General features: G+C 41.0%; 1 protein-coding gene across 2 annotated transcripts in view; it reads right to left on the bottom strand.

Moving 5' to 3' along the window:
* Wasf1 (WASP family member 1) overlaps positions 1-19,326 on the bottom strand; it is a 46,826-nt gene that overhangs the window by 5,872 nt on the left and 21,628 nt on the right. For both annotated transcript variants that reach the window (XM_041654181.1, XM_041654180.1), the window contains exons 2-5: positions 9,177-9,337; positions 5,600-5,734; positions 1,510-1,663; positions 290-407 (exon numbers count right to left, since the gene is read on the bottom strand). In XM_041654181.1, the coding sequence (XP_041510115.1) occupies positions 290-407; positions 1,510-1,663; positions 5,600-5,734; positions 9,177-9,309 (540 nt within the window). In that variant the 5' untranslated portion in view covers positions 9,310-9,337. The remainder of the gene's footprint in view (positions 1-289; positions 408-1,509; positions 1,664-5,599; positions 5,735-9,176; positions 9,338-19,326) is intronic.

Here is a 19,326-nt window from a genome sequence, read left to right as displayed (position 1 = left end):
GAAAATTTTACCAGGAAGACGGCAGCAAAACAGCCTGGCAAAGGAATTTAGTGAGGGCTCAACAACCTGTTGAAAACAGCCAGGACACATGGTGTTGCAGAAAGTGCTGGCTTGATTTCCTGCCTTTACTCACATCTACATAATATTCCTTTGTTACCTGTGAGGTGAAGGACTTAAGGCAAGGGCCCAACGAAATAAGGCCATCAAAGTGTGGGTTAACCAGGTTTCCCATGTGCAGCAACACACGAATACATAAACGTAAAGCCAAGCTTTTGAATCTCTTTAATACCTTCTGCTTTCTCTTTTCCTTCCTCTTATCCTCTGTATCTTGCAACATCTTTTCTTTCCACAGATCAAAGAAATACGAAGGATTGGTATAAAACTTCAGCCCTTCCTTCCCATCGTCCCTGAAATACAATATGTCCAACACCATGTGTTAGGTGAGAGAGAAGACAATGAAACAAATTTATCACTGAAACGTGCTTCCCCTCACACCACACCCATTATCCAGACTGTGACACATAGCAGGTTTCTGTCTTAGGCATGGTGCAGTGATCTTGACACTCGAGGCAAAAGGGTCACGAGTTCAAGGCCACTCTGAATTGCACAAGGAGATCGTGTCTCAAAATGAATAAACATTACCAAAACAGAGCACTGTATTTTTTTTTTTATAAATAAATCAGAAACGAAAGCACGGAAGATGAAAAAGCAGAGCTTTCCAGAGCTGATACTGTAGTTTAAAGTGTTGCTGTGCAACAGCAAGGCCGCCTTTGCTGAGTAAGAGACTCCTAAGTCCTTTGAGAAAGGTTAATAATCAGAAATGGTTCTGCCGGAAAGCTAAGTCTGGAAAGCAGGCGCATCGCTTAGAACAGAGACCTCTGCGTGTCCGCCAGTGTTCTATCGAAGTTAGCATCTTACTAAACCCAAAAGCTGCTTCTCAGTTTTCAGTTCGACATGAGCACTCACTTATATCCGTCAACCTGCCTACTGAACCGCTTCAAATGACAACTCGAATGTCATTTTCTCAGAACATGCTGTATATCTCAAACTGCCGAGTTAAAAAATCCTGTGAGAGAATTCCCAAGAAACACTAATTGCGGACTTCACCGGAGTACGTGGTGGAAAGCATCAAACAGATACAGGAAGTGAAGATAGACATTTCAAGAACAAGGAATGTAACAAGCATGGTTGTGAGTACTGCGGAATTTTTAGCTTCTTTTTCGTAAGATTAAAAATAAAACGAGAAAGACAACGGCAACTTTACTGACACAATTCCACGGGAATCACTTTGCTAGCAGCTCTTCATAACAATTACTTGAACAGGTCCTGTCTTTTGTATGTCAGAGCCCGTGAAGCTCATCTAAAGAATAAATAAAGGTTTTCTGAAAGTAACAGGTAGGGAGGCCATTCTGTTGACTCCAACCAAGTGAGATTAAAACCGTGAGAATCCAGCATTTAAATCTGAAGTAGGAGAGAGACGGTGGGGCTTCTGACTGATATTCTACTGACCTGTAAGGAGTGAGGATATTGAGCGGTGGAGGCTGCTCACAGACATCGTAAGTCTCCTGCAATGGGATGGGCAAAGTCTTGCGGTCGAAAAGCTGCTGATCTTGAATTGTGGAACTTCGGAAAGCTTTTCTCATCGTGATATCTTGCAAAGATACTAAAACAAAAATCCCAAATTCATTTTACTTTCCTAAGACAACTCAGCTGAATGACGTCTCAATACTGCATGTTTATTGTGTGCCTTTAGTGACGTCATCAGTCAGGAGTCAGTCTAAATATTCTATCATTATATTTATCCATAGCTTGCTCTGCCTGATCTTCTAGGGGAGCCTGGACACAACTTTTGTTTTCTCAAGCTCGGAGAGTCCTAATGATAAATTTCCAGTATTTCTTTTTCTTTGCTGGCCGTTCCTGCCCACCCTCACCCAACTTAAACTCTTTCCTTTTCTCTGTCATCTTTCCCATCTGTTCTATTCCTCACTAGCTTACAGTCAGATGTACTAATTAGTGAAGGAACTAATACCCAGTGACAGTCCAGGCTGAACGGTGTTGACTTCTTGCTATGTATACTATAATATCACACGTGTGTCGTCTATATTAGTTTGACTTTAGTCTTATTTGTACTATAATGATTTCTACCTATGCATAAATTTTTGGAAGATTTAAGACTCTCTTGTACCTTAGTGTCCCCAGTAATTGGTACAGCACAATCACACACATGATGATTTAAAGCTAATTTCATTTACTTTTGTGCTGTCCAGCATATTAAAATAAGGTATGCACCAAAATACTGCAGTTCTGACACTTAGGGTGATTCCTTCACATTAAAAAGCTGGGCAAAGCCAGTATGATATCGCCCAGCACTTGGTAGGTGAAGGTAGGAGATTTGCCCCAAGTTCCGAGACAGTGTAGTTTATAGAGTGAGATTCTATCACAAATCAAAACTAGAAACAAAAGATGAAGATATCTGATATACTGATTATGTGTGACCGTGAGTATACAAATGCTGTACACCACAGCAATGCCAGTAAGCAATCACAATTTACAACTATCGTCCCTAAAATACCATACCGTTTCTTACAAATAAAATCTAAGAACATCTGGATTCGTACAGCAGCGGTCTGCGGTCACAGAGGGACTGTGTTTTCACCAAGTCCACAGTCCCAGTTTGCGACAGACGCATTTATAAACATCAGAATACAATTTAGAGACAGGGGAAAGAAGCTTCCCCTCCTGCCTCAGAGAGTAGATCCTGTGTGGGATGGAGGCTACCACTAATCTTCATTTCAGTCAACCTTGCCATTTCAGTGAACCCAAAATTGCTTTTCCATCTTTAAAAACAAACAGCCAAAGCCAGAAAACACACAACAGGCTCAGCAAATGAGGCTAAGCAGAAACAGGACTGATCTGGTTTCGAGGCTAACTTCCCACAATCCGCACACTGTTTCCAAGCAGGGCAAGGAACAGGGATCGATTGCTGCTGCTCCATCACTCAAGTCATCAGTTCTAACTAGCGACCAAACAGAGCCTGATGGCAAATGCCCAGAGCCATTCTGGTAAGGGCTATAAAAACCATGCACAACAGGAAGTCCCTTCCTACCCCCAACTCTTCCCCGTCACACCGTACTGACAAACACTCCACTGGGACAATGTCAGTATCTTATACTACCTCAACAGTGTTATAGACACAGTAAGTATGTGAGCTCAACGTGTTTATAAACAAAATTGGATTAAATATAATTGCATTCATTTTTATAGCTTTTTAGACATTTTCTTAATTACTTGGCAGTTTCATGGCTGCTACCACTTAAAGATAATTGAAAATACTTTTTATCATACTCTGTAGTTTAATTATATGTTCATAATGTTATTTTCTTTGAATTCCCATTGAATTTTAAAGCCCAGATTGAATCACAAATCTCCACAAAACAATCCCAATTCTTCACATTCAAAACAGTTAAGTGTTCGGCTTTTAGATTCAGAATTATTCGCCATGCTTCACATATTTTAAAGGAGCTACAGAAAAAATAAAGGAAGCCATGTATAATCCTGCCATGCTCGCACCTTCAGGCACATACTGGCATTGGGACTTTTACTTAATGACGGTGTTCAGATATTTATTAACATTTAACAGCAGGGGAGTAACCAGAATGCAATAATACATGCAACAAACTGTCAGGGAAGAAAATCAATAAATGCTATACTTAAAAAGAAATAGCATTTTGAAATTAAATGTTAATTTTTGCTACCCATGAAAACAGAATTTATACAGGAATTATTACATGACATACATTTGTAACTAAATGCTAAAAAGAAAATGTTGATATAAATTATACTTGAAAGTATGTATGGTTATAATGGATTTCTCTACACTAACAATTAGATATATTTCAAGAATTTCATGAAGTGTGATTAATATACACAAATATACTTTAAAAAAAAAAGCTCTTAAGAAAGACAACCTACACATGGGACAGAGAATTTGAACCAAGAACATAGGAACACTCTTACAACTTCACAATAAAAAGATCATCCAATTTTAAAACGAGGAGTTGAAGGAAAACAAATAGGAGGAAAGAAATGAATGGTTATTCCTCCAAGAAAATACACACAGGGCTCTAAGCTCGGTGTCATCAGCCCTCAGCAGAATACAAACAGATCTAAGAACACAGCGGAAGACGCTGGTCACTAGAGACCACTCACTATGCCATCCACTCACAGGACATGCCCGGAATAGGAGAATCCACGGATACGGTAGATTAGTGATGAGACTCAGGCAGTGTGGAGAAGGGATGTGGAGTGGGGCCTCTTTATGGAAGGTAAGAATGGCCTAAAACTGGCTGCAGTACCAGAGCCTGGTTAAATATGCTCAACAGACCTTGCTGAACTGTATCTCGGTTTTAATGAATGATGTGTGTTAAGAGTAATAAATACTCATTACAGTATGCCAAAAGGAGTTGTTCAAGATATTCATCCTAACATCCTACGCTTTGCTTTAAAAATATTTAATGTTCCCAATGTTTACATTTAGATCTATAACTTGAATTGATTCTAAAAATGTTGTTGAGCAAAAAATTTGATGAGTATATTATGAAAAATTTACATAAACAACTCTCTTTAGTATATAAATGAAAATTATAATCTCAGTTTCGTTTCTTTTTATGGATTAAAAAAAGAGCAATCTGTGCAGTGGTGGCGCATACCTTTAAACCCAGCACTCAAGAGGCAGAGGCAGGCAGAGCGCTGAGTTCAAGGCCAGCCTGGGCTACAAAGTGAGTGTACAACTACAACCACCACCAGCAAAGAAACTTGTGAATTTTCAGTGTTTTGAGGCATTTTAAAAATTAACATGCAAGGTATCTACAGAAGCATAAAGTGTTTTCTGTTAAACCACTAAAATTTCTACCATACTAAATAGCAATGTGTCTTTTTTTCTTAAAATAAACCTATATTTCCATTTTATTCTTGGCATAGAACAATTTGGGGAATGTTCATTTAAAGCAGACAGTAGCAGCCAACTAAATATCAAGGTCATAGTTCAGCAATCCTACAAAAAGGCACAGTAAAAGAAGTTACATCTAAACCTTTAGATTTCAGAAACTTTTTGCCGGATGGTGGTGGTGTATACCTTTAATCCCAGCCCTTGGGGACAGAGGCAGGTGGATCTCTGTGAGCTCAAGGCCAGCCTAGTCTAAGAAGCTAGTGCCAGGACAGGCTCCAAAGCTACACAGAGAAACCCTGTCTCAAAACACAAAGCCAAATAATAATTTAAAAAAAAAGATTTCAGATACTTTTCAAATAATTTTAGTTTCTCAGACAAAAAGCACACAAAAAATAAGGGAGAAAGAACTTAAGAAAAGTCTGATCAAAATAGTTTCGTGTCAAAAATCAAGAGATAAATAGTATACCCAAAAAAGTGTTTTATCTTTATTTATTTACTTATTTATTTGTAGAAATGGAAGTCAAGCTGACAGCGCGACAGTGAAGGTCAGGGATAGACTAATAGATTCACACTCAATACTGTTCATAAACACACACTCATCTCCTCTGTTTCCATACAACGTAAAGGAAAATGCACCAAGAGCAGACTTACATTCTTCTTCTTTAGGGTCCAGCTGTGTGACACTGACAGACAGACGGTCCACGCGCTCTTGCAACGAGTTAACTCTGAATGAAAAACTATGTGCTTCATTGAATAATTCTCCAAATATGTCTTCCGCATACTTACCTAAGCAAATATGAAACACACCGCAATGTAACAAACTGTGATCTCATTCACAACAAGCAGTTTAAGAGTTAAAAGTGCTGTCCTGTGACACAGGGCCTTTATCTGGAGCTGCCTCACACCATCAACCCTACCCTAAGGCTCAGCAATGCGGGGGAGGGGCTGGGACAACTGATTCTAAACCCGGCCTTACTACATATGCTTGGTGATTTGAGTCTAAAATAGGAAGACTTTATATGCTTCACACTTAACTTCCAGATGAGGGTTAGGGAAGACTATTATGCAAAAATACATACAAATAAGGTATGTTTTCACTCCATAATCAGAGTAAATATACACACTCTGCTAGAGTGGGATTTCAAGCCAGAGGCAGAATACAAGTCTTAGGCAACACAGAAGCAACACTTTGGAGAGACACGTTATCTTCTCTTATTATAAAGTCTTTTAAAAATCAGCAAAAAGCTGAAATACTTTAACTTTTCTAGTCATATATATCCTTATTACCAAAAACTAGAGGCCAAACGATAACCAGAAATCCCCTGAAGTTCACAAATTTTAAACAGAGGATGATATTTTAACAAATATGAAAAGCAATTTAAAATGCAGAGTAAGCTCAAATCTGTCCTTCATTTACAGTGAGGCACTCATATCAATTCCCTCAACTGTCAAATTGTAATAATAAATAATAAGATATATGTATTACATAGTAGTTATATTTATAAGTACATAAGTATAAATAAATATTAAAAATAAAATTAAAAAAATCTAGCTCCAAAGAAGTTTTAAGGAAAAACGACACAGGCACCAACAGTGACCCGGCAGAAGTAAGATTCTGCGGCATTGGTTTAAGAGCCTAGCCTGAGAAAGGCCGCTAACTGTGGGGTGGGACAATGCTCAAGGCGTCTCCAGACAGCGTCCCGCAGGTGAGAGAAGCATCACCAATGGGATAGAGATGCAAATGTTAGGGACACAGAGATGTGACTCACTACTTCATCTCTGAAAGCCATCAGTTTAAAACCAGGAACTTCATAGATTACACGCCTGAAATTATAAGCAGGTTTTTGGATGTTATGCTGGCCAGTTTCATGCTAGCTTGATGCAAGGCAGTCATTTGGAAAGAGGGAGCCTCAAAACGCCTCCCCCCACACACACCAGATTGGCTGTGGGACATTTTCTTGACTGATGATCAACAGGGGAGGGCCACACTCTGGGTGGTGCCACCCGTGGGCTTGGGGGTCCTGGGTGCTCTAAGAACGTGGGCTCGGCAAGCAAAGAGAGCAATTCTAGGGGCTCTGCATCGACTCCTGCCTCCAGCTTCCTTGAGTGATGGATAAAGTCTGATGCTATCTGGTAGAGTTGCGGGTTGCAACGAACCCTTTCTTCCCCAAAGTTGCTTATGACCACGGTGCTTTACCAGAGCAACAGAAAACCCAACTACAACAGATACATTCACATTTTCCTGGAGAAAGGATCCGTAGCTTTTCAACATTAAAGAGTCCATGACACTCTCCCCGAGAAGCATAAATGCCGTAACACTGGTTGATAGCATCCCATCCCTTCCTTCTCTATATTCCTCACATTTTGTATCTACGTCCCTTCCGCTCCTAAGAGGTGACAGATCTGATGTGAAGCTGATGTGTCTCTGTAATGTCATTATCTAGGAAACTAAGCACAAACTTGGACTCTGCCCCCAGTCAGTCTTCAGTCACCGATGTCAAGTCACTTCAACTCTCCCCACGAACACAGGGTTTTTGCCTCTAGTCTTTTTCTTCTCAAAATATTTCATTCTTTAACGACCCATTTCAATCCGTACTTTAATTAGGAGGCCGTCTTAAATCATAACCCACCTATGATTGCTTTTTAAAGACAGTTCCTGCAATCTACAGTTCATTTGAACGTTAATTATATGCCTGGTCCTTCTACTCAGAATGGTTCCTATACATATTTGAGATTCTTCAACTAAATGAGATGTTATTTTGGGACAACAGCCACAAATCTTTAACATTAAACGGAGCATTCAACTTTATCTTCCAATGTCTGTCTACTTACTTTGTCTCACAAATCCAGCCTACCCAGTCCCTCTCCTACTTTCTAGCCTATTATCTACCTAGAGTCTGTGGTTTAGACAGATGGCTCCCTGGAGGTTTATGTGCTGAAGGCCTGGCCTTTGGTGCAGCGGCAGTGAGATGGTGGAACACTACAAAGTGGAGACCAGCACAAGGTGATTAAGTCATGGGGTCATCTTTCAGAAGGCTGAATTAGTTCTGAGAGAGCAGGGTAAGATAAATACCCCATGTTAGCGACCTCTTCTTCAGCCAGCTGGTACCTTCCGTTTCTCCATCATATTCGGACACAACCAAGTGGACCCTCACCAGGGGCTGAGCACAAGGCTGCTCAAACTTAACTTTCAACTTTAAAAGGTATGACCTAAATAGATCTTTCCTTATAGGTATCCAGATTCAAGTATTTTGTTATAGCAACAGGAAAAGAAATAATACACTCTGTTAACTTATTTACATGTGAGAGCAAAATCTAGACTTTATTAGCTCATCTCAGCAGTATGGACAGACTGTTTATAGTGAACCACAGGAAGGAGAGCAAGACACCTCTTAGGTGATTGGAACGGCAACGGCTAGGAGACAGCAAAACAGAGAACAAGTGAATTTTAAATTTTCATTAATTATCTATTACAAAGCATAATTATTTTCTAATAGGAAAATATACACTGTTTATTGGAATAGAGATGTACTTTCATTGAGAAGCCAGGGGATGTCCCTACACCACGTGGAACACTGTAATTTATGGTCATTGCTGTGTTCACAAGCAGTTTTTGCGATATCAGTGGTGTAAAATGGAAAATCAGAATTGTCAAGAGCTATTTTATGCTTTTTGTATGTCTGTCTGCCCACCAGAAGCCGAGTTCTCTCACGGTTTTCACATCATGGCATGTTTAGACTCCTGGTCCCACATTCTGACGTCCCTAACACAAAACTCACAATACTGGCCTAATCCTATCGCTGGTGACAGCCTTACCTTGCTCTCTATACCTCTGATAACACGAAAATATTTTCTTATGTTAGCAAAATATATTTTAAAAGAGATTCTAAAGTCCCAAAACATAAACAGCTGAACGCCCCAGAAATAGGAAACAGAAGCAACAACCAAGCAAAGTCCGACCCTGGCTCTACCTTCCAAGCCCATCAAGTCCCATTTTCACATCACTTTCAATAGTTCTAATCACCATGTGATATGTTGTTTTGAGAGATTCTGTTAACAGGAAGAAGAAATTACCATTAAAACTCTTGACTTTACACGGTGACTCAATTCTCACAGTAACGTTAGGATCTTTCTATGAAACATCCTTCCTACACAAGTACATTTCCTTAACATGGTAAGTCCGAAGCAAATTCTGGTCTGCAGTTTTGAAGTTGATATAAATACTTACTTAGGCTGCTCAGTTGTCTAATTATATTTGCCAGGGAAATGTTGGTTACACATTCCAGTTCATTCTTAATGCCCCTGGGCAGCGCTGTATGGCACAAGTGCCTAGGATCAATGTTTCTTTTCACCAGTGGCATTTTGAGACCAACCGCTGTACCAGCTCACCTGTGAAACACAGAAACAGAAATTGGTATTATTCAGCTGCAAGCGACACATTTAAGAATGAAGTTAGGCACTGTATGAAGACAACGTAATAGGTCACCTGACCTGAAGACACCAAACTCATCTGTTAACTAGAACAAACACATACACAGAGACAGCATCCTTTTAAATCCTCAGATCAACGCCCGCCCCGCAGGAATTCATACTGTTGTTATTTACCATCTGTACTATGTAAATTGTATAAGGTCTTTGCTAAGGAAGTCTAAAAAAGCTGAGAACGGAGCACCAAGTTTATATTTCTACATACTGCAGCTGTGCTCAACAGCTCACCACCTGAAATCTCACCAAACCTACCAAATCTTAATCAAAGTTCTGCTTCTTTGAATCACAGTCTGTCCTCACTTGGCTGACTCCTATGTGGCGCATAAATTTAGCATGTAAGGGCTAGTCAAACATCGCGTCTCCCGATACCGTGGTTCATATTTCACTGACCAGAGAATATTAACTATGAATGTATAAAACTCGAGCATCATTATGCAGGGTCTAGGTTACAAATCAGTCACTACGAGATGCATCGTGATCAGTGTGAGCACCGGAGCCAGTTTGCTGCGCTGTGAATATTGTTCATTCATGGACAGCAAAGCTTTTAACTATGATGCCTTCTTGCCTGCCATCCTAAAAGCACACAAAGTTTTACACAACGGTGGCGGAAAAGGGGAGGTGACAAAGACAGAGGAGCAGCAAACAACACGAAAGAAGATAATGCTGAAAACGCAATTCAAATATAATCTAAATGGCACAAAAGAACAAATGGCCGACTTGAAATGCCACTACTGCCACTGCCTGAGACTATGCAACTGGAAGAACTTAGCAAAGGTCAATTTATGGTCACAAATGAGAAATGTCCCTGTGACAAAGGGGAGTATGTTCTGCAGAGAGCAGACTCCTGGAGAAGAATTTCACATTAAGGGAGGTCTCAGCGCTGTGGCACTGAGAGAAAGGATCATCCACGGGAGGCTGATTCAAATGCAGCAGAGAGAAGCTGAGCGTTTGCCAAGGCGCAGAGATGCTCACTCTGCTAACTGTGCTTTTGTGAGCTGCACAAGGCTCGCACTGTTCAAAACACTCGCACGTTCTTTAGCAGGAAATCTTTAGTGATTCTAATGGTTTAAGTTACACTTTACTTACATCCAGTCAATTTTACTTTGTAAAAAAATCCTTATACTTTTTAAACAGCAAAAGAGTTCTTAATGCTTTCTGGCTGTTTTTAATGTGTGGGTGATGTGTGTGTATGGACGCAGACGTGCACATGTGGCCGGCAGAGAACTTCTTGGAGTCTCTTTGCTCCTTCAAGCAAGGGCTATGGAGATCAAGTTCAGGTTTTCAGGGCAAAGCACTTTTACCTGCTGAGTCATCTTGCCTTCAAGATACTGCTTTGAAGAAAACAAAAACAAAAACCAGGGAACATTAAAACATCATAAAGTACTCTTTAATTCTCCCTCGGATTAAGATCATTTCCTGTAGTCTCTGTTGTGTGTTATCTGTGTGTACGTGTAGGCCAGAGGTCAATACTGTCTTCCTTAATCACTCTCCACCTTAGTTTTGAGACAGGGTCTCTCCCTAAACCTAGAGCCTGAAGACTCAAGGACACCAGGTAATCTAGCCCCAGGGACTCCTGTCAGTGGCTCCCAGCTGGTGTGCCTGCTACACTGTTTTAAGGAGATGACAGGGAGCTGAACATAGGTCCTTGTGCTCACCGAGAAAGAATTTTACAGACTGAACATCTCTCCAGCCCCATTTTTTAAAACGTGTGTGTGTGTGCGCGCGTGTGTGTGTGCGTGCACACATGACTCAGCCCCCAACTCTCCTCCTCGGTCCCTCCTCACTGTATTCCTGACACTCTATCCACCCTCTGACAGTCCTGTCTTCATATGTTCCTCTGACTAGGGTGCCTTTCCTCTCTCATCCTCACAGCACCTCCTCTGAAATCTCACTGAACTCCCCAGGAAGTAACCACCTACTTTTGGTGTCCTCAACTTTGACCCATATTTACATTTCACAGAATTCTATGAAGTATATGCTATTTATTAGATTGGGTTACGTATTAAAACTTAAATGAAAAATTTGAGCGAACCAAAATCTTGCCTTATCCAACTTGTATTCCTACTATCTAAATAGGTGATGATCGGATGATCAATATATGATTGGAAGAAAAAGCAAAGTCACGGCACGTAAGTGCAGAAACAATAAACTCCTTAGGTCACTGCGAAGGCACACAAGCACACAGACCTTCCTACAGCAATTACCATTTAAAGAGCTGAGGGGTTTTATGTGCATAGGAAAGGGATATATTGAGGAAAATGTCCCACAGAAGTACCATGGGATCAATGTTTGCTTGTTTGGCAGCAATAAAGCAGGGATGTGACTCATTTTTCAGACACCTTTAGACTCCAGATCAGAGGCTGAGGGACCACAAACACATACCTTCTGATGGAAGATGCAGGAAGGGTTATGAAGTAGTTTCCAACGTTACTGTGATAATACAAGGGAAATGGCGTTCAGTGTGTGTACAACGGCGTCTTTGCATACAGTGAAGAAGCCTTGTCCCTTCCCTCTACTGCACTTTTCACGCCATACTCATTCTTCATTTCCCTGTCTAAACTGCACTGACCATCTATCTAATTCAGCTATCTGAATCGTAGCGATAAAAATGTAAATAAAGGCTATGAAAATGTCAGATTCCTAGTTTTAGAAATCCCTGCACCACTTTCAACATAGCACCTTCTGTCAGATTAAAAAGAATAAAAATTATATTCATTAAAACATTAATTACCAAACAAATATGAGATCAAATTTATTTGTTTTTAATATACTGCAAAAGATATTTTATTTAAAAGCAATACAAAATTACATAGAATGACTACAACGTCTTTTAACAATGTTTGACTTGACTCTGAAGGGGATCTTTTATCTAACAAGAAAGTCAAAATACATTGTGCAATAACATAAAACAATTCATTTCTGAAATTGTTACACTATTCCCCTACATCACAGGTAAACACACTACCATAGCAACCCCTACTTTCTCACTATTATATAACCCACACGGTTCTAAAGATAATCAGTCTATTGGAGATATAAAAACCTAAAACAAATCTCAGGTTTTTCAGATATATCTCCAATGTTCTTGGCAAATAAATTATCAACTACTGATGCAAACTTAATGATATGACACCTAAATAGACCAATTCTTAAATTCTTAAAAATCTTAACTTCTTAAAATTTTAAGATAGAAGCCGGGCGGTGGTGGCGCACGCCTTTAATCCCAGCACTCGGGAGGCAGAGGCAGGCGGATCTCTGTGAGTTCGAGACCAGCCTGGTCTACAAGAGCTAGTGCCAGAACAGGCTCCAAAACCACAGAGAAACCCTGTCTCGAAAAAACAAAACAAAACAAAACAAAAAAAAAAAACAACAAAAAAATTTTAAGATAGAAATTTTAGCTAAAATCTAAGCAATGTTTTTAATCAGAAAAGCACACCTTTTATGGACATGTTTCTAAACCTTGTTGTAGGCTGTAATTTAAAATTTTAATTTAGCCGCAATAATGCTGAAGATAACAGGTTTACTAAAGTTACTACTTTAGTAAACTGATCAAAGAAAGCACAACTACAGAAACCCAACCTCAGCAAAATGTCTGACAACATTCAAAACTAAAGCTGCACTCTGGTGACTACATTACTAATTTACTAAGTTCTTTTACGTCTGTTTTCTGTTGACTTTTAATGAGGCACACCTATGTATAAAAGCATGAAGCAATATATAAGCATGGAAATATACAAAGATGAGATAACACAATAATGGTGAAACTTTAGGGAAAAAAAAAAACACAAAAACAAGCTATACAAACGCTGAATTCAAAAAAACTAGCTTATAGAGAAGCCAGCCACAGGCCCAGCCGGGCAGCCGGGTGCCTGAAGATGGATGCTGAAAGTTAAAACCTTCCTTTTTAATTTGAACAGAAAAGGGGAAAAGATAAGGGAAGTCCTTCTGTATACGTGTTGCTTTTATTGGTTAATGAATAAAGCTGTTTTGATCAGTGGCTTAGCAGAATAAGGCAAGGAGGGAATTTCAAGCAGATAGAGGAGAGAGTAGGTGGAGTCAAAGAGAAACCATGTAGCCACCTTAGGAGACAGACGCCAGACAGAACCTTACTGGTAGGCCACAAACACATGGCGATACACAAAGATTAAAAGAAATGAGTTAATTTAACATGTAAGAGCTAGCCAATAAGAAGCATGAGCTAATAGGTCAAGCAGTGTTGTAATAATTAGTTTCTGTGTAATTATTTCGCGTTTGGGTGGCCGGGAACAGCTGAGCAGCCTCCACCAACAGGTGTCACTACAGTGAACAGGTACATAGTGGAGAAATGGTAGCTAAGAAGGAGCAGAGCGATTCAAGCCCAGTGGAGATAAGCAGAACTGAAGATACAACACTGGGGAAGAATTGGCTGATAGGTGCTGTCACCTGGGGCTCATGTGATGTCGTCTGGATCTGTAGCCCTACTGCAGACCAGGTCTGTGTTGATGTCCATGGCCCGTGATACTTCTGAGGGCTATGCAGATGCACATGGCCACGGTGATGTCTAAGGAGCATGCTGCTGCTAGGGCCACACTGATCTGAGTGGCCTGAGCTGCTACCAGAGGCCATGCTGACATTAAAGCTGCAGCCAAGGGCCATGTGTGGATCTGTAGCTTTACTGGAACCTGGGTCTGTGTTGAGGCCTGTGGGACATGTTTTTACCAGGGCCCATGGGACATGGGAGAGCTGACCCATCCTCTGGGGAGAGCTGGTCCTGACCCTTGCCTGAGGGGTGGTCCCAGCAGAGGCCCAAACTGACCAACTCAACTGGCACCCAGGCCCACATCCTGGGTTTGGGTTGGCACACCCCAACACCTACCTCATCTATGAGCCGCTGGATCCCGTGAAGGGACCAGTTCTGTGGGACCATAGCCACAGGATCTACAGGACTCAGGGCAGCAACAGGATAACCAAGAGGAGTTTTGATGAGGGTCCAGTATTTATGGTGTGCCAAAAGTCACAGGCCTTGAACCAGACCAACAACTTTGCAAGCAGAGCTGTTTGGACCAAAGGGTATGTTGCAGGTCATACTGCAGCTCCCAAGGCCATTAGGACAAATGAATACGTGGGAGAGAGGTGGGAAAGACAGAGGAGCTAAGTGTTTTGTTTAATTTTCTTTTTTGGGGGGAGGCTACAAGAGTGGAGGGCAGACATGGAAGGACTGGGAAATAAGTAGGATTGGGGTGCATGGTGTCAAATTCCCAAAGAATCAATTAAAAAATTATTTAAAAATAGCCTATAAAATTGTTGTGCACTGTTTCATTCTTTGGGATTTTTAAGGGGCCCACCACCCAGTTCCCAAATAAATCACACAGAGGCTTATTCTTAGTTATGAATGCCCGGCCTTAGCTTGGCTTGTTTCTTGTCAGCGTTTCTTTAAATTATCCTGATACATTTTCCCTCTGGGTGCTTATCTTTCTTCCTTCTTACTCTGTGGCTGCGTGGGTGTCTGTCCCCTGACATCCTCCTCTTCTTGTTCTCTTGCTCCTCCTCTTCCTCGTTTCTCCTATTTATCCTCTCTGCCTGCCAGCCCCACCCATCCTTGCACCTGCCTTGCTATTGGCCATTTAGTTCTTTATTAAATCATCAGGGTTTTTAGGCAGGTAAAGAATCACAGCGGCTTCGCAGCGTTAAACAAACACAGCATAAACAAAAGTCACATACCTTAAAATGACATTCCCCAACATAAAATTATTTAAAATGCTGCAAGGAGCACAATGCAAAAATATCACTGCTTAATGACTACAAAATAATTAGAACCGACAACTATTTTTTAGTTTAAATGCAAAAGGTCATGCATATACCCATATATTTAAAGAGCCCCCAGCTGGTGACAGTATTTGGGAGGCCACAGAACATTGGAACAGGCCCTGCTGGCAGAGGTGGGTCTATAGTCTGCCTGATCCTGGTCCTCTCTGTTCTTAGTCCTCCACCACGTATTTCTGCAGCCACAGAACTGCTGTCTTCCCTGCCCCACCAGACAAAAACAACCTCCTGTAGGTTACGTCTGTAAATACTTTGTTAGAGCAATGAGAAAGTACCCAACCCGTCCTGCTAACCCAATTACACGTGGAGCATAAGGATCACGAGCATTTTACTATGGCATCAGCCGTCAGCGACTAAGTTCTAGGACTCCATCAGTGATCATGTCAGTCAAACAGGCAATGACCATTTCAGGTGTTTCTTAGTTAAAAAAAAATTACCATTATAAACAGACTTAATTTGCTTTATTTTTCTCTGAGCCATCTCCCCACCTAAGAAAACCTGGAGATTAGAATGGATTTAATTATATGCAATAAAATAATTAAATAATTTGTTAAATGAAATAAAGAAAAAGCAAATAAAACAAGCTACACAGCAATCATAACACTGACAGTCTCAACCAATTCAAGAGAGCTGAAAGAGGCAATGCAGACAAGCAGCAATTAGATCACCAGATCCAACTTTATTGATTCCATGTTACTCTTCAAGAAAACATGTATTTCTTAGGTTAATAAACCAGTACCGAAACTTTACAAGTCTATATTATTACAGAAATGTTATTTTCAGTAGCTTAAGAGATGTTACTTAGAAACTTGAGATGTCTGCACCACCTGAGAAACAAGATCAAGCACTCTATACTAAAAAGTAGCATCTTGAGGCATTTGAGATATTGCAGCCCCTGCACTAAAAAGGGTAAGGCAGGTAGGACCATGGTGAATTCAAGGCCAGCCTGAGGGACAAAAAGAGTTCTCTCAGAGATGAGCCTTGTCAGGATTTACCTGAGTAAATTTATTTATTTATTATGGCACCGGCACATGGCTCAACAATTCACAGTTTATTGAACACCAATGATTCAGGGGCAAGAAAAACACAGGCTCTCTTTGGATTGATAGGGTCTAGTATCTAGCTATGTAAGATCTATTTCTTTCTTTCTTTTTGATATTTTGAGACAGGGTTTCTTTGTGTAACAGTCTTAGCTATTCTGGAGCTACTTCTTGTAGACCAAGCTGGTCTCGAACTCACAGATATCTGCCTGTCTCTGCCTCAGGAGTGCTGGGATTACAGGTGTGCGTGATTGCTCTCTGGCTGATCTAATTTTTTAAAAAAGATTTATTTATTATGTATATAGAGTTCTGCCTGCAGGCCAGAAGAGGGCACCAGATCTCATTACAGACGTTTGTGATCCACCGCGTGGGTGCTGGGAATTGAACTCAGGACCTCTGGAAGAGCAGCCAGTGCTCTTAACCTGGGAGCCATCTCATCTGCCCCAGGGTAGAAAACTGCATGGTGTATTATCACCTTTTAAAGAGCAAAAACGTCTTTCAGACTTCTGATACTAACATTTTATGTAACTTAGATGTATGCAAATATATCTTTGTAACTCCTTATACAACATGAAAAGGAGGAAACTGCAAAGCCAAGAAATTCTAACTAATATTGCTTAGTATGAAGAGATTCTTGAGCTCTTAAAGCACTGCCTGCTAGAAGAAGTGTGTGCTAACTGCTTCAGAAATATGCTTTACTTTGTTGATGATGTATGATCGCAGTCATTTCTCTGAAGAAATTCGATTCATACAACACCCAGTTGATGCTAGCTAGTCTTACAGTGCGAAAACATTTATAGGAAGCTTGCCTCTATACTAGCATCATCAAACTGAAAGGTTCCAGTTAGACCATATTCCACCAAAGTACGTTACCATAATCATAAAACACACTACAGTCACGTGACATGCAGCCTTCCAAAAGGTTCAGAATACGCTTTTACAACTCCTGTTAAAGTAAACACTCAAACAAAACAATAAATAAAATAGAAACCCTTGAGCATCTACGAAGATGTCCTGGATGAGAACCATTCTAGGCCAAGCTAAGTGTATGTGCTCAAAGAGAGGAGCTGCGCCCCTGGAGATGAGGAGGGGCCGGGAGCACAATCCACTTCTCTGTGCTCTTCTGACCACGCTCCAGTTCTTAATAGTAAGATGACTCATACAGTGTGCGCTTTACAAAGACATTTTTCACAATTCTTTATTCAGAGGATAAGTCAAATTTCACTGAAGAAACATAATTATTCTTTTTCCCAAGCCAAATGGAAAAACATGTAACTCTAAAAGCAGCAGAGTGTGCCCTCGATATCACAGAGTACAGACTGCCCACAGACTCCTGGCACGTGACTTCTGCCTGGACATGAGAAATTTACACTTGATCCAAACAGTCTGTCACCTTCAGGCCAGATCCCCTCTTGCTTTTGAGATATATTTCTAGATATTGGCTGTCTGTCTTTTCTTTCAAGTCTCTACTAAGAAAACTCAATATCATGAGCCCTATTTTCCTCCAGAAAAAACAAAAAGTTGGTCTTTTGTTAACAGCTCTGTCAAACAACAGCCAAGGCAGAAATGCCGTGTCCGATTTGTACAAAACTCTCCACCTTTCTAGAACTGGTGGCATTAAAGCTGGCACAGCCCTTATAACTTTTCCACAGCTAGGGCTGGAGAGGCGCTCAGTGGGAAAGGCGCCTGCTGTGCAAGTCTGAGGACCCGAGTTCCAATCTCCAGAACCCACACAGAGCTGGTGCCTCTGCACCCTGTGCTCCTCGAGTGAGACAGGAGCAGAGGCAGGGAGTCCCCACAAGCTGCTGGTCCGCCAGCGGACTACACACCAAGGCCCTGTGGGAGGTGAGAACTGACACCTGAGGTCCTCAGACCTACATGCGTACTCAAAGTGCACACATCAAAACTTTGTTTTTAGCTGACAATCTTCTATTTTCTACAAATTTATATTCCCACCTCCCTCACAAACACTGGGAACACATTTTGACCCCTGCTTTATAGGTTGTAATTTAACTTTCCTCTAGTGTGGAACAAATTTACGACTTTCAAATACTTTCGCAAAAATTAACACTGAAAGATGCTTTTGCCACAGCCCAAGTTTCTATTGATTTAAATATATAAAAAAAAAACTTGGCTGGGAGGTGGTGGCACATGCCTTTAATCCCAGCACTCTGGAAGCTGAGGCAGGCAGATCTCTGTGAGTTCGAGGCCAGCCTGGTCTACAGAGCGAGTTCCAGGACAGGAACCAAAACCACAGAGAAACCCTGTCTCAACCCCCGCCCCCAAAAAACAAAAACAAAACAAAACAAACAAAAACCCTCCAGCCTTTGAAACACTTGTTTTCATAATAGGTCCTTATGGGATAATACAGTTTTCAGCCCTCATGTGAGAGCATTTTACTGTTTTCTCAGCTCTCTAAGAACCAAGACAAGTTAACTTCTTTGGACTCCATTTCTTACCTTCAAAATGAGGATGCCATCATCTCCCTCAAGGGATTTGACAGGACAACTAAAACAGTTATCACACATACAGATGAGGAAAAGTCCTTAGCGCACAGTAGGAACTCAGTAAGCACCGTCTCCTCGCTCACTAATAAGAGTCACCCTGATGTTAGGAGATAGAACTGGTAGTCTCTCTGACCTCTGTTCTTAAATGAGAAAATGTGTGGACACATCACAGGGCAAAGATGGCTTCCAAACGCAGCATGTCGGGTGTACACGGGTATACTTAGCTCTCACAGAAGAGGGCAGAGGTAAAAGGAATTGAGGTTAGATTTCAGTTATGGCAAGATGACGGAAGGCTAAACTGCAGAGAAAAGATTGAACATAACTGCATGTGAGGGATGCCTGCTGGTCACAGAGGCAGAAAATTCTCAAGAATAGAGTAGAGGGGTCTAGGGGGACCGGAGAAACAGGTCAAATAAGGAGGCTCAAAGGAGTGAGCACTCATGAGTGTAGAAGGCAAAGGCTTGTTCTGCTGGCTGACTCAGATAAACAGTAAGATGAGTCACGAGAATTATTTCTGGATCTTTTGACAGCAAAAGGATAC

Source organism: Microtus oregoni, unplaced genomic scaffold, assembly GCF_018167655.1.
Source record: "Microtus oregoni isolate MIOR12 unplaced genomic scaffold, Mior012 000006F_ref0000085, whole genome shotgun sequence".
In the NCBI taxonomy this organism is placed as follows: Eukaryota; Metazoa; Chordata; class Mammalia; order Rodentia; family Cricetidae; genus Microtus; species Microtus oregoni.
Note: the sequence above shows the minus strand (reverse complement) of the source record. Positions and strands in the feature narration are given on the sequence as shown.